Raw genomic sequence first — 13,968 nt, forward strand, 5'->3', positions numbered from 1 at the left:
CGTGTGGAAAGAGGAACAGGGTAGCAGCTGCCCCATCCCTCCTTGGGGTCCTAGAAAGCAGAGGCACCTGACTGACTCCTGTGGGAGTGAGCCTCTCTGCCTGTGGTTTGCATCGTTTTCCTCCACCACATGGAGGACCTAGCTGACAGGCATAGTCAGGCTCCCTGAGTATCCAGAGAAGACGGAAGGGAAGGAGCAAAGGGAGCTGCTGCCTCCCATGCAGCAGCTCCTGAAGCCCAAGTGGCCACAGGCACGCTGCCCCTGGATCCCTGCTGGCCCTCACCCAAGAGGCTGTCAGGTGGTCTGGTGGAGCCATGGACTGGCCACTAGCAATGTTCCCTGGCCACTGCCCGGCCCTTTAGCACACCTTGGGCTGCTGTGAAAGGCTGATCCTACTTAGCCTGTCCTGAGCCCTGGACGAGGAGGGGGTTTTCCTGGAAGGGACAGGGTAAGAGTCGAGGAGTGGACTGGTCCACTGGCTGAGGCCTGAGGTCTGCTCGTGTCCCACGCTGTATAATCATGAGACATGGGCAGTGCATCTGGAGAAGAGATGTGCAAAGCCTGGGACTGTGCCACCTGGTCCTTCTGACGGGAAGGCAGCCATGGCCTTTGCAGTCCTTTCCTTGGCTAGAGAGAGGCAGATCAAGCAGCTTGGGACAAGCAATGAGAAATCAGTCAAGAGCTGGCCTTTTGTCCATGCAGGCTACATCTAGGATGTTGTGAGTTCATCTCTCATTCAGCATCTGTCTCATCCTTGGTATGGCTGCCCTTAACTGTTGCATACTTTTCCTATTTTCTTTCATTCCATTACTTCCTAGAGGGAAGGTTCCAGGAGCTCCTGAAACAAGGTTCACAGGGCCTCCCGAAAAGATATGTAGCAGTAACAGCTACCAGATAGGAAACTCTCTCAACCAGCTGAGCTGGCTTGCAGTCTGTAGTCTGGGGACACAGCTCTCTGCATGCTGGGGTGGGCTTTTCTGTAATGCAACTGCCTTCAAGTCACCCATTGTCAGTAACCCCAATAAACCCTGCTCTGTTAAGCTGGACTCGGTGTTTGCTCCCGGGAAGTGACACAGTACAGGGACATGCCACCATGTTCATAACTGGGCCTTTTTATTTTTCATCTATCATGGGTCCATGTAAGTCTGACACAACTATTCCAGTCCACGTCGAGAACAAACCCAGAGGGTGATAGGGAACTTCCTAAGGGAAGAATGTGGTTTTTTCTGTGGTGCTTCCTATCCCAGCAGCAGTGCGGGACAGTTACCCCCGCCCCCATCAGGATCCATCATCTTCTCCTACACATGAAGTACTTCCCCACATCAGGATCCATCATCTTCTCCCACACATGCAGTACCTCCCCACATCAGGAGTCATCTTCCTCTACCACATGCATTTTCGGAAGGGATGCACACAGACTAGTGAGGGAGTAAGGGGATGACACATGCCTAGCCAGCTTCAGCCCAATCACCCTGGCACCAATGGGATGCCATGTTACAGCCAGATCACCCTCACATTGCAGGCTGCACTCACAACGGCTTGACTTCAGCACTTGTGGAGAGGTGTGGAGGTGCCCACTGTGATCCTCACACTACCGACTGCCCCACACCAAGCAGCTCTCACCAGGCTCACATGCCACCCATGTCTTCTCCAGCAACATCCGTTCAAATCTTCCCCTCCCATGCTGGGCCATCTAACCCTTGCACAGTGCTGCTTTTCGATCCCTGGCAGAACACATTTCCATAGTGCCGGTGGCTTCTAGGAACAAATCAATTCTGCCACCGGTACCTGGCTGGCCAGTCAGTGTCAGAGGCTGCTGGCAGACTGGGCTACCATTTAAGGGGAGGTGTCCCCTGCCAGCTGCAGTCCACCCTCATCTTCAAGGCTCCCCTCAGACCCTGCCCCGACCCGAGCAAATGCAGTCGAGGCTCCTGACCTTCCCAGGACGTGAGTGGGTGGGTAAACCCCAGGGTGATGTGACAACTGCAGTGTCCACAACTTAAAGAACCATCAACAGGCTCTCAGTGAACTCCAGGTGGCCAGGTGACAAGCGCCTCACGTGGTCTCCCGGTTTGGGCTTCACTTTTCCACTTCTGCACCATCTGAAGACGTTTAGTCCCCACAAGTCCACGTCAGAGCTCTTTTTCTATCCATCTTAAACTTCTGCCAAACCTCAAGTCATTCTTTTTCTTCTGACCTCTACTATGGATTTTGTCGTCGATTACTTTAAAGGTCTCAAGTTGGATTCTGCACAGAATGTGGAGTTTGAGGGAGAAATGGTCTGTTTGTGACCAGACCAGGAAGGCTGGTGACACACAAGAAATCAGCACTCAAGTTCATGGGAAAACTTCCATGTTTAATGTAAAAGGCTTAAAGTATTAGATTATTTACATGTGAGTAAGAAAAGATGGCAGAGCCCGAGGATCTTCCTGAGGGGCTGTGAGAAGACAGTTCATATGAACCCCATTAAACAGAGGCTTCTTGTTTCTAAGACGGAGCTCACAGCAGGCGCTGCCATATCCGGGCCCTTGGTGCACCTGCACCAGCTTCAGATCAGGTCAGCCACTGGAGAGGAAAGGTACATTAACAATGCCACATGTCCTCTCCCCACCCCTAGTAAGGAAGCCCCTCCCACAGCCACCAACAGCCAGCAACTTGCCATTCATGGGCATCTCGTCTATCTGGGTGGAGTAGTACTGTTCTATGTCCCTGAGGATGCGGATGTCATCATTCTTCACAAAATTGATGGCCACACCTTTGCGGCCATATCGACCCGATCTCCCGATTCTTTAGAATAAAATATGTGTGTTAGTAAACAGTCACACAGATGGAGGCCAACAGTCTTGAGCAAAGAAGGAGACACACACCTGTGAATGTACAGTTCTCTGTTGTTGGGCAGGTCATAGTTAATGATGAGGGACACCTGAGGGACATCCAGGCCCCGGGCCCAGACATCCGTGGAAATGAGCACTCGGCTGCAGAAAGAAAAGCCAGAAAGGTGAGAGAGAGTAGAACAGCCTCTGTACAGTTTCAAGTAGCCTGGCCACGGGCCCTGAGCAATCACATCACCCACATGCCATGGAAAACATGCTACAATTACTTAAAACATGGGGTCAGCCCCTTCAGGAAAACATGACTTTTGCTTAGCAAAAATCCTATTATGAACAGGTACCTGCTGATGGCATCATTTTCAACTTAAGGTAATAAATCCACACCACTCCCCTACCACAGCAGCTGCTCTGCCCAAGTGGTGCCATCTGCCCACACGGAGGCCAGAGACATGCATGCTACCACACCAGTGCTAACATGACAGGTGTACAAGGCCAAGGGGCTTGAAAACAGTGCAAGAATACAACCACTCACACAAAGACTGCCTTCCTGAAACAGTGCCGTCCTGACACACTGTTACTAAGAAAGCGCAGCGGTTTCCCTCCCCTCCTGACATGGTACTAGGAAGAAGATGGACTCCTGTTTCCACTGCAAGTAAGGGAAAGGAGCATCCCAGGGGGAAGAAGCTCAAGAGCAGGCGCGTGGCTTCCCTGCCTTGAGCCGCACAACTGAACCAGGAGGAAGGGAAAAGGCCAGAGACTAGATGGTCTACAGACGGCGACAGGACACGGAAGGAATCATGTCTAGACTCAAAGGTCAACTGCTGAAAACCGAGAAGAAGAAAAGCATCCAGAGAGACGGATGCTGCAGGCGGAAAGCAGCCTACAGTTGCTTAAAATGGCAACTGTACTGGGTACCGAGACCTCAGAACGACGGGGCCAAGAGCGGGCAGACCACCTCATCTGAGGCAGAAGGAAACTGCCACCACGGGAACCATCTCAGCAGCACCCTCCTTCACTCTCCAGGAGACTCGAGGAGAAGAGGACACTTCCAGACAGACAGAAGCAGGACTCTCACATTTGGACCAAACTAACTTGAGCATATCTCAAAGTTCACAGATGAGGAAAGAGAAGCAAACATGTCTAAATGTAAATAAATTCTATTCTATAAAGCAAAATGCCACTGTGGATTAAAAAGCACATTAATTGCCGGGCTGTGGTGGCACACACTTTTAATTCCAGCACTTGGGAGGCAGAGGCAGGTGATTTTGAGGCCCTCCTGGCTACAGAGTGAGATCTAGGAAAGGCACAAAGCTACACAGAGAAATCCTGTCTCGAAAAACAAAAACAAAGCACATTAATCTCCAGCACTGAAAAACACACAATTACATGTATGTATGTGTGTGTGTATGGGCGCGCGCGCGCGCACACGAGCATATGTTTTAGCATGCATGAAACTAATCTTAGGCATGGGGCTAAACAAATCCTTGTACTGTCTGGAAAGACAGGGAAAGTAGCTACTGATAACATATTATTAGGAAGAAAGATGGTGTCTCCAGGGTAGCTACTAAGTAACATTAAAAAACAAACAAACAAACAAACCCCACAACCTTCAAAGGGAAGGAAAAGTAATAGTTTAAAAATCAAAAAGAAGCTGGGCAGTGGTGGCACACTGTGAGTTCAAGGCCAACCTGGTCTACAGAACTTCCTGGTCTACAGAGTTCCAGGACAGGCTCCAAAAGCTACACAGAGAAACCCCGCCTTGAAAAACAAACAAACAAACAAACAAAAAAAAAAAAAAAAAAAAAAAAAAGGGAAAAATTCACTTACAAGCTGGTTAATTTAGATGAGTACACACATGAAGTAAACTGTCCTAAATGGGCCACTTCAGACAGTGACTAGCTATGCACACACCTGTAAGTCCTACGCTCCAGAGGTAGAGGCAGGGGTCACAAGTTCAATGCCAGCCTGAACTGCATAGACAGAGCCTGTCTCAAAATCTGAAAACCAATCAAAAACAAAACAAACGGGGAGCGGGGACGATGGGACACAACACTCACATTGCTGACAAATCAAAACCAAACCCAATTCTAACTTGTTTCAAAGGACCATGAAACGCAAAAACAAAGATGGAAGTATGGTCCAGAAATGCCCAGGGAAAAGCTGCCACAGGCTTGAGGACACCAAAGGTGGGTTCAAGTCTCCAGAGAGAAACTACATCTCTATACAAGCCGAGGACAGATGCCACAAGCATCCAGGAGATGGGCCACTGAGATGACTCAGTAGTTTATTTAGTAAAGGAACTTGCTGCCAAGCCTGACAACCCGAGTTCAATCTCTGGGACCAACAAGTGGGAAGAGAAAACTGACTTCCACAAATTGGTTCCTGACCTCCACACACACCCTACAGAACACATGCAACCCTACACACACAGCAACAAATAAACAATAATAAAAGAGAACACAGGGGCTGGAGAGGTGGCTCAGCGGTTGAGAGCACTGGCTGCTCTTCCAGAGGACCCAGGCTCAATTCCCAGCACCCACATGGCAGCTCAAAACTGTCTGTAACCTCAGTTCCAGGAGATCTGATTAATGCACATAAAATAAAGTTAAATAAATCATTTAAAAAGAGAGAGAGAGAACACAGAGGATGACCTCACATCCTCAGTGACAGAGAGAACTGAATACAAGAGGGAAGGATGTTGACAAGCTGAGAGTTACCAGCAGCTAAGTCTAGCTGGATATATCCTGCTCAAAGAAACAACACACACTACTGCAAAATACCCAAAGGATCACAAGGCAGACCTGAATCAAAGGCACAAACTCACAAGACTTGTTCTCTGAGCATTCTGTGACCGATCCAACACGGGTTACCAGATGAACAGAAACCAGCGTGAACAGCAATCAACCCAATGGTTAATGTCAGTTCACCACTAACCCAACAGCCCCCACAGGGCAGTGTCCAATCAGAGAGCAGTATCGCCCCCTGCACCTGGGGCAGGAAATGACATGAAAGCACTGAGGCCAGCATCATCTGTCCTCACACAGGAGCCAAAGCCGCCAAAGGCCTACCTGGCACCTGACCGGAACTCCTTCATGATGGACTCACGCTCTTTCTGAGGCATGTCTCCGTGCATGGAGGATACAGTGAAGTTCGCTTCTCTCATTTTCTCTGTCAGCCAGTCAACCTACAAATCAGATCAAGAGATGTGCTCATCTACCCAACCAGAGATCTGTAAAATGGCAGCTCTCCCCAACCGACATTTGCAGACAGATGCACAGCAAACTCAGCCACCATCAGCCAGGATGGGCATGCCTGAGAACTCTTGGGGGATACTCCCACAGACTGCCCACAAGCTATCACTTCAACCTACTGGGCCTGAGTCTTAGCTCAAACCAAAGACATCAAAATGACTATAGAAAAACAAGTCAGTATCTATTTTTCCACTGTAAAAGATGGGTCTCGTTATGTTTCCTGAACTCCAGAACTCTTCCAGCCTCAGCTTCCCCAGCAGGTCTCCCACTTGGCCTAGTCTCAGTTTCTGTCTTGACACTGTCTACAGCGGCACTGACACAGGAGCCCAGAGCCCGAGCCACACCCCGCCTGCCTTTGACAGGAGCTCCAGCCTGCAGTCCCCTAAGCACGCGCAGAGCGGGGTGGCACACCTTCCTCTTGGTGTTGCAGAAGATGACAGCCTGGGTGATGGTCAGCGTGTCGTAGAGATCACACAGAGTATCGAACTTCCACTCCTCTCTTTCCACCGCCACAAAGAACTGCTTGATGCCTTCCAGAGTCAATTCATCACTGGCAACAGATAAATGTTCACATCACTCTTCAAACCAGGACCTGAGGGACAAGGCCACCCTAAGAGCCCCCAGTCACACCATCCTACCACAGGGCTGGATCGTGAACCTGCCTAAACCTTTCCCAGTTTCCACAACCTTGGATTCATTCCTCGGAGACTTAGAAATGGAAAAGGTAGGGACCATCAATGCTAGTTTCCACAAAGGAATAAAGACATGCATTCCTACCGCTTCACCAAGATGCGGATGGGGTCGGTCATGAACTTGTTAGTCATCTCCAGGATCTCATGAGGCAACGTGGCACTGATGAGAACCACCTGTGTGGCTGGTGGCAGGTACCTGTACACATCATAGATCTGCTCCTTGAAACCTGGGACAAAGATGAGCTCTGGTTTGGCTTTAAGGCTGTCACTGGGAGAGCCACACTGCCAGGTCTTCAGGAGGTCAGTGGTCAGAGCAAGTTCACAGGCCCACACCCGAACCTTGACCCACAAGCTACACCTCAAACCCGAACCTTGACGTCAGTGCTGAAAGCCAGGCAGTGTGCAGTGCCAGAGCAGACAAGGACACTCCGCCCCAGCTGGGACTGGTCTCACAGACCTTAACCATGGGACATTACAACAGGAATTTCAGGTTCAAAACCTCCCAGGACACATTGTTTCTCCACAAAGCAAGGACTGTCACATCTCCAGAAGGTAGAGACTGTGAAAACTTAAGACCTGACAATACGTCAGTAGAAAATTCTGGTCACCTTACCTTTGTTCAACATTTCATCAGCCTCATCCAAAACCAACATCTTGATAGCCCGTGTCCTTAAACTTCTACGGCGAATCATATCTATGCAATTAGATTTTAAAAGAGTCACACTCTAAGGAAAGAGCTATTTCTACTTGTCTCTGTGACCCCTCAGAGCCCATCCCTGTACATACTACCAGGGGCCCAGATGCAGAGACCCACCACCTGGCACATGCAAGTGAACCACCATGACTTTGGTGGTGGCCTTATGGCACACCTCATAGATACTACCCACAGCCCAGTGCTCAACAGAGCCACTCACCAAAGACACGTCCCGGTGTGCCTGCCACCACATGCTGCCCATAGTCCAGCTTCCGGATGTCCTCTCCAACATTGGTGCCCCCAATGCAGGCGTGGCACTGTACATTCATGTAGTCCCCCAGAGCAAGCAGACCCTGAAATAAAACAGGTTTACATGCAAGGCACCAGTACAGACACATGTAAACTGTCATTTCCACACTAATTTCAAATGACCAACTATCATTTATTCATATGATAAAATTACAAAATCTCTTTCATTTGCCAAAATGAAATTCATTTTGAGAGTTTCTTATTACTGAAGTGGTGTATATCAAATGCAGGCAACAGAAACGTTACAGATCATAATCCCATCATCTTAACATCCCAATACATAGCCTTTCAAGATACAATATCATTATTTGATTAAAGTCGATTTTTTCTGTGAAGAAGCTGTCTCCCCCACCAGTGCTGGGGACTGAACCCAGGGCCTTATGATTATAGAAGAGTTAACTACCACTAAGGTACATTTCCAGACCATTTCTAAGATTACGAATACATCAAACAAGTAAAAGCTATAATAAAAACAACCAAACGAATTCATACGACATTCAAGGAATCAGAGGTTGCTTAGCATGCACAGAACTCTGGGTTCCATCCTTTGGTGCCACGAAAACCAAAAAGGAAGGAAAGTATTACTATCAACTGGTGTGCAGGTCAGCAGGCAGCTGTGAGGCCAGTGCTCTTCCCCTTACATGGATTCTGGGGGTCAAACTCAGGTGTGAGCAGCGAGCACCCTTACCCAGTCTGCCTTTTTGCTGGCCCCGGAAAAACACAATAAGAGAAAATGAGCCTATAAACCAATCAGTCCAATGAGACCTACAATGGACACTTGCAAACACAACACAAATCTTTCTGCTGCTGTTGCTCTGCTGGGAACTGAATGTAAGACCTTGCACACGCTAGGAGAGCACTCTACCTGCCTGACACCACCATTAATGCCTCACTCACCTTCTGAATTTGTACAGCTAACTCTCTTGTTGGAGCCAAGATCAAAGCCTGGGTTTCTCGAACCTGATGAAGAAGAAGAGGAGGAGGAGGGAAGGAAAACAACATGGGATTGTAGAGAGGACAGGCTTCCTCCCCTCCCCCAGTCTCTTACAAACAGTCCCCTCTCTGCTTTCGGGCCCACCTTTTTTAAAACAGAAACTCTAGATTCTGCATATGAGCGAAGAAAACCTGGTATTTGTCGAAGTCCAGCTTACCGAGCTGAGCCGCCCATTTCCGGTCTCAGTATTGTTCACATGGCTTGCTAACAAGCACTCAGACTACTACAGACGCCAGCTTGCATTAGCTTTGCTGCTCTTTCCTAACAGGAGACACTAAATTACAAGTCCAGGAAGAGCGTGACGTAGTCAGGGCTCTCCCGTGCAGGTTCGAACTTCCTGAATTTTTTTTTTTTTTTTTTTTTTTTTTTGAGACAGGGTCTTACTTTCTATTCTTGGCTGGCCTGGAATTTGCTATGAAGAGCATGCTGGCCTCAAACTCGGAGATCCTTCTCTCTGCTGGGATTAAAGATACACAACCACACCCCACCTAAAAACTGTATTCTGTACACACTACACTGGCAGAAGCACAGACATCTCCTTGGATTAAGGAGAGTATTGTGAGTGGCAAGTCACCTGGATATCCAAGCACTGGAGGACTGAAATGCTGAAGGTGGCTGTCTTGCCTGTGCCAGACTGAGACCTGTTTAAGAAAGCACAAGAGTCCTTATCAGAGGAAGGGTATCCGATGACACTGTCCTTGCTCTGGTGACCCCACCCCTCAGCGGTGCTCCAAAGGCCGCACACTGGGCAGCTTCTTTCTAGATGTCCTCACCACTTACCCCAGCATCTTAACTGCAAAGATAAGACCCAAGTACAAGGTCACAACCTTTCATTTTGGCATCTAAAATTTTGGAGCATAACTTTAAAAAAGTGTCTTTGGAAAATAACAATTTGGAGTATAGTTCAGTAGTAGAGAAAGCCCTGGGTTTAGTACTCAGCATGTGGGGGGGACAGAAATAAAAAAAAAAAAAAAGCTATTAAAAGAATATCTTACATGAATCTACATTCAGGGCTTAGGATATGCATCAGTAGTAGAGTAGCTGTGTGGTGTGTACAATGACCTGGATATAGCTCTCACCACAGAGTCACTGACCCAAGCTGGCTCTCAGCACACACAACTTACTGTGCAATGACATCTCTCCCCTTAATTATCTGCTTAATAGCTCTCTGCTGGATTGCTGAAGGTTTTTCAAAACCTGTAAATACAAAGAGGAAAAAGACTTAGCTCTCACAATATAACAGCACAAGCTCCTGGGAGAACATATATCCGCTTCTTACTACTAACTCCAGGCAACCCAGTTTCCCAGGTGAACCCACAGCTTTACAGACTAGCCTAGAAGATTACCTGTGAAGACAGTATCTACAATACCAACACTTGGAAGGTGGAGGCAGGAACATTAGGCGTTCAAGGCCAGCCTAAGCCATATGAAACCCCCTTTGCAATAAAATTAAATCTAGAAGCACAGGAGTGGCTACCCTTTCCTACTAGCAAGCACTCAAATCTTTCTGTTGCTTGTCAATCTCACAGGCACGATGTGGGACGCTCCATGCTGCTCTCCCGACTGGATATATCCCCATTATCTAGGCACCACCCTACATAGTCCAGGCATGGTTGTATACTCTCTTAATCCCAGCACTCAGGAGGCAGAAGTAGGAGGATCTCTGTGAATTCCAGGCCAACTATTCTACAAAGTCAGTTCTAGGATGGCCAGAGCTATGCAGAGATATTTTCTCAAAACAAAACAAAAAAAGGAACAAAATAAAACAACAAAAACAGCCGCGCTGTGATGGCCCATGCCTTTAATCCCAGCACTCAGGAGGCAGAGGCAGGTGAATATCTGTGAGTTTGAGGCCAGCCTGGTCTACAAAGCAAGTTCCAGGATAGCCAGGGCTATGACAGTGAAATCCTGTCCGGAAAAACCAATAAATAAATAAATGAATGCAAAAGACAAGTATTTTCCAAGTAAGCAGACAGAATGTACATAGAAAATCTGTAGGTCATTTTTATACTTTTTCAAAATGTAGTTAGCACAACTTCCCAGCTCAACACAGTACCTGTGATGGTTATTCTTGGTGGACAATTTGATACCAAGCTGGGTATCATTTAAATTGGGAAGACCCACCTTCCCTGTTCCACACAGTGAGTTATAGCCAGGGCTATGAAGAGACACTGCTTCCCAAAAGAGGAGCCATCTGGGTGTCACATACCTTTTGCTTCATTTTTTTGTTTTTGAGATAGGGTTTCTCTGTGTAGCTTTGTGCCTGTCCTGGAACTCACTCTGTAGACCAGGCTGGCCTCGAACTCACAGAGATCCACCTGGCTCTGCTTCCCCAGTGCTGGGATTAAAGGCGAGCCCCGCCACCACCAGCCAGGGAGTCACATACTTTTAATCCTAGCATCCAGGAGGCAAAGGCAGGTGAATCTCTTGAGTTCGAGGCCAGCCAGGTCTGCAAAGAGTTCCAGGACAGCCAGGGCGAGAGAGAGAGACACCCTCGTCTAGAAAAAAACAAAAATTAACAAAAAAGAGCTCGTCCTCTCTCAAGTACTCCTACCTAAGCAGATACGAGCAACATAGCCCACTACTCACTCCAAAACCAGGAATGCACTCTGTCTGCCTCCAACGGATCCTTTAGCTCCACCATCTCTTCTACAGTCTGGACATCATCCCACCTCTTCTCACTCACTTCGCTCCAAACCCGGGCACCACAGTAAACTTTCAAACTGTAAACCTGACCCTATCACTTGCGCTTTAAAATGCAGTGGCTTCCGGATGTATTTAGGAATGAATCTCAAATTCTTTGCCACACCTCTCAAAACTGGCCGCTAGCATCTCATGACAAGGAGCTTCCTTCTGTTCCTGCCACACACAGGCCAACGGCTTCAGGAGCCAGGACCTGCTGTCCTCTCTCTCCCCGCGGGTGACTCTGTACGTCACTGTGCCCTACCAATCTATCCACTCTATCCAGGAGCTCGCTTTGCTTTTCTCACCAACACTCACCGCTCGAAGCACCTCGGCTTTACATTTCCCGCTTCCCTAATAGGGTCTGAACTCCCGAAGGCTCGAGCCTGCCGGATTTACAGCCCCAACCAAAGCCTCGGGGGCACAAAACACATGGTTATCCGCTACTTCGGTGTCTGGGAACAGCCGAGTGCAGCCACAGAGACCCCGGCCCTGTGCTGCCGAGCGGGGTCGCACATTCTCCGCCCGGCCTCGCCCAGCCCGGCCTCCCCCGCCGCCGCGGGCCCGCGACCCACCGTAGGCGTAGATGCCGCGAAGCAGGTCCTCCCGCAGGCCCATGGTGTCGAACGTGGGCGTCACGTCCACCTCCTCGCTGGTCTCGAACTCCACTTTGGTCATGTCTTCTTCTTTGAGCAGCCGCTTCCGCGCGGAGCCCGACGTCGCCATCGTGGCCGTGGCCGCCATGATCCCGAGTCCACGGAGAGACGAGCGCGAGCGGCAGCGGGAACCGGAAACAAGGCTCGCGCCGCCGGCCCGGCCGGGAGGAAGTGACGCCACCGCAGCGCCGCGGAGGGGCGTCAGGAGCGGCGGGAGGCGGAAAGCGCGCTGGCGGCTACAGGAGCCGCCCCTATTCTCGCGAGATTCAGTGACCCGCGGGATCCGGAGAGGGGCTGGGCTTGATTCGGTGTGTCTGCACGGCGCCGCATACGCGGTGTGTGCAGACGACGGTCTTTTTGAGTTTCTACCGCTCTCCCGGGATAAGGACGTGGGGCCCCTGGGGAGGTGCAGAGGGACACCAGGGCGTCCCTGAGAGCACGAAGTGAGGGAAGATGGCACAGTCCGGTCCACTCTGCGTTATCCCCCCCCCGCCGCGTTGCCATGGCAACCCCAGCGTGAAGACGCTCTGAATCAAGCTTCCTCCACTCCGGGTCGTACGGGAAAGATAGCGCCGGGAGGGATGGGTGGGTTCAGAGCGGGTAGCTGTTTTTTTCCTGGGAGAGCAGGGACCGCTTAAGCTGCCGTCCCGTCCGAGAATGCTTCGGTGCTTCTGACCCGGTGTCGGCGAAGCCATTCACTCTGGAGGGTCCTGGTTTTGAAGTTAGGCTCCGCGAGAGCCTTGCAACTGGAGCAAGTCTGTTTTGTTTTTTTCCGAGGGTGGATCCCAGGATCTATTCAATTTTGAGCCACACCCTCAGTGCTAGGAAACATTCATTTGCATTTGGCTTTTTTTTTTTCTGCTTTTGAGGAAAGATGACTAAATTGTTAAGAGCAGTTACTCCTTTTCCAGAGAACCAGAGTTCTGTTCCAGCACCCAGGTCATGTGACTCATACCTGCCTGCGTCTCCAGCTCCTGGGGATCCAATACTTCTGGCCTGGGTGGGGGCCACACTCTTGGTATATACACACACATAAATACGTCTTTAAAAGCTACTATAAAAATGGAACTCATTTTATTTAGATAAGTTTAGTTATAACCAGATTGTCCTTCTTGAGAAGTTGTGGGTTTCAATATACCCACATTAAAACCAGTTATTGCTGCCTTCTCTTGAGAGCTTGGCTCCTCTGGTGTCAGGATTTGTCTAGACCCGATCACCGATATGATATCTGTGGTATTAATCAGAACATTAAAGGCAGGGCTGGCCGCCTTTCTGAGACAGGGATTTATTCCATGGTGTCATGCCGTTTTGCAAGCCTAGAGGTGGATTTGCAATCTCTGATGTAAAATACACACGAATTTTAATGACATTGTAAGAAAAGAATGTAAAGTCTCCATTTCATACTGCCTGTTGAAATGAGTCTAAGAATAGCTTAGGGGTACTGTTTAAGATGCTGTTTAATCTCACCTGTTTCTTTTACTTCATCAACTGTAACGACTAAAAAATGTATCGTATTCCTATTGGGCCACTCTGTTCACATATCTTTTTTAAAAATGTATTGTGTCCATGTGTGTTTGTGTGTGTTCCCATGACATATGTGACTGGGAATGCCCATGCCACGGTGTAGATGTGGAAGTCAGGGGACAACTTTGCAGAGTCTCTTCTTTCCTTCTACCTTTATATGAGTTCTAGGGTCAAACTCAGGTCTTCAAGCTCACATAGCAAGCTTAGCCCAGAGCCATCTTCCCAGCTTGCTGTAGTTTCTGACAGTACCCAAACAAGTTGAGAGCCTGATTGCGTTTTTAACAGTTGCAGGCATCTGTAATCCAGTTAGTTATGGACTGCATGCCTTTGTCACT

General features: G+C 49.0%; 1 protein-coding gene across 1 annotated transcript; it reads right to left on the reverse strand.

Annotated features, from left to right (window-relative positions):
• Positions 1 to 2,335: 2,335 nt before the first annotated feature.
• Eif4a3 (eukaryotic translation initiation factor 4A3) lies at positions 2,336 to 12,238 on the reverse strand. Its single transcript, XM_028862460.1, has 12 exons — positions 12,029 to 12,238; positions 9,896 to 9,968; positions 9,346 to 9,412; positions 8,675 to 8,737; positions 7,689 to 7,821; positions 7,388 to 7,468; positions 6,860 to 7,001; positions 6,494 to 6,632; positions 5,900 to 6,015; positions 2,868 to 2,975; positions 2,660 to 2,787; positions 2,336 to 2,565 (listed from the first exon to the last, which is right to left on the reverse strand). The coding sequence occupies exons 1-12, from the start codon at positions 12,195 to 12,197 to the stop codon at positions 2,549 to 2,551; spliced, it is 1,236 nt and encodes a 411-aa protein (XP_028718293.1). The 5' UTR covers positions 12,198 to 12,238; the 3' UTR covers positions 2,336 to 2,548.
• Positions 12,239 to 13,968: the final 1,730 nt, after the last annotated feature.

The sequence above is a fragment of the Peromyscus leucopus genome, chromosome 8b, assembly GCF_004664715.2.
Source record: "Peromyscus leucopus breed LL Stock chromosome 8b, UCI_PerLeu_2.1, whole genome shotgun sequence".
NCBI lineage: Eukaryota > Metazoa > Chordata > Mammalia > Rodentia > Cricetidae > Peromyscus > Peromyscus leucopus.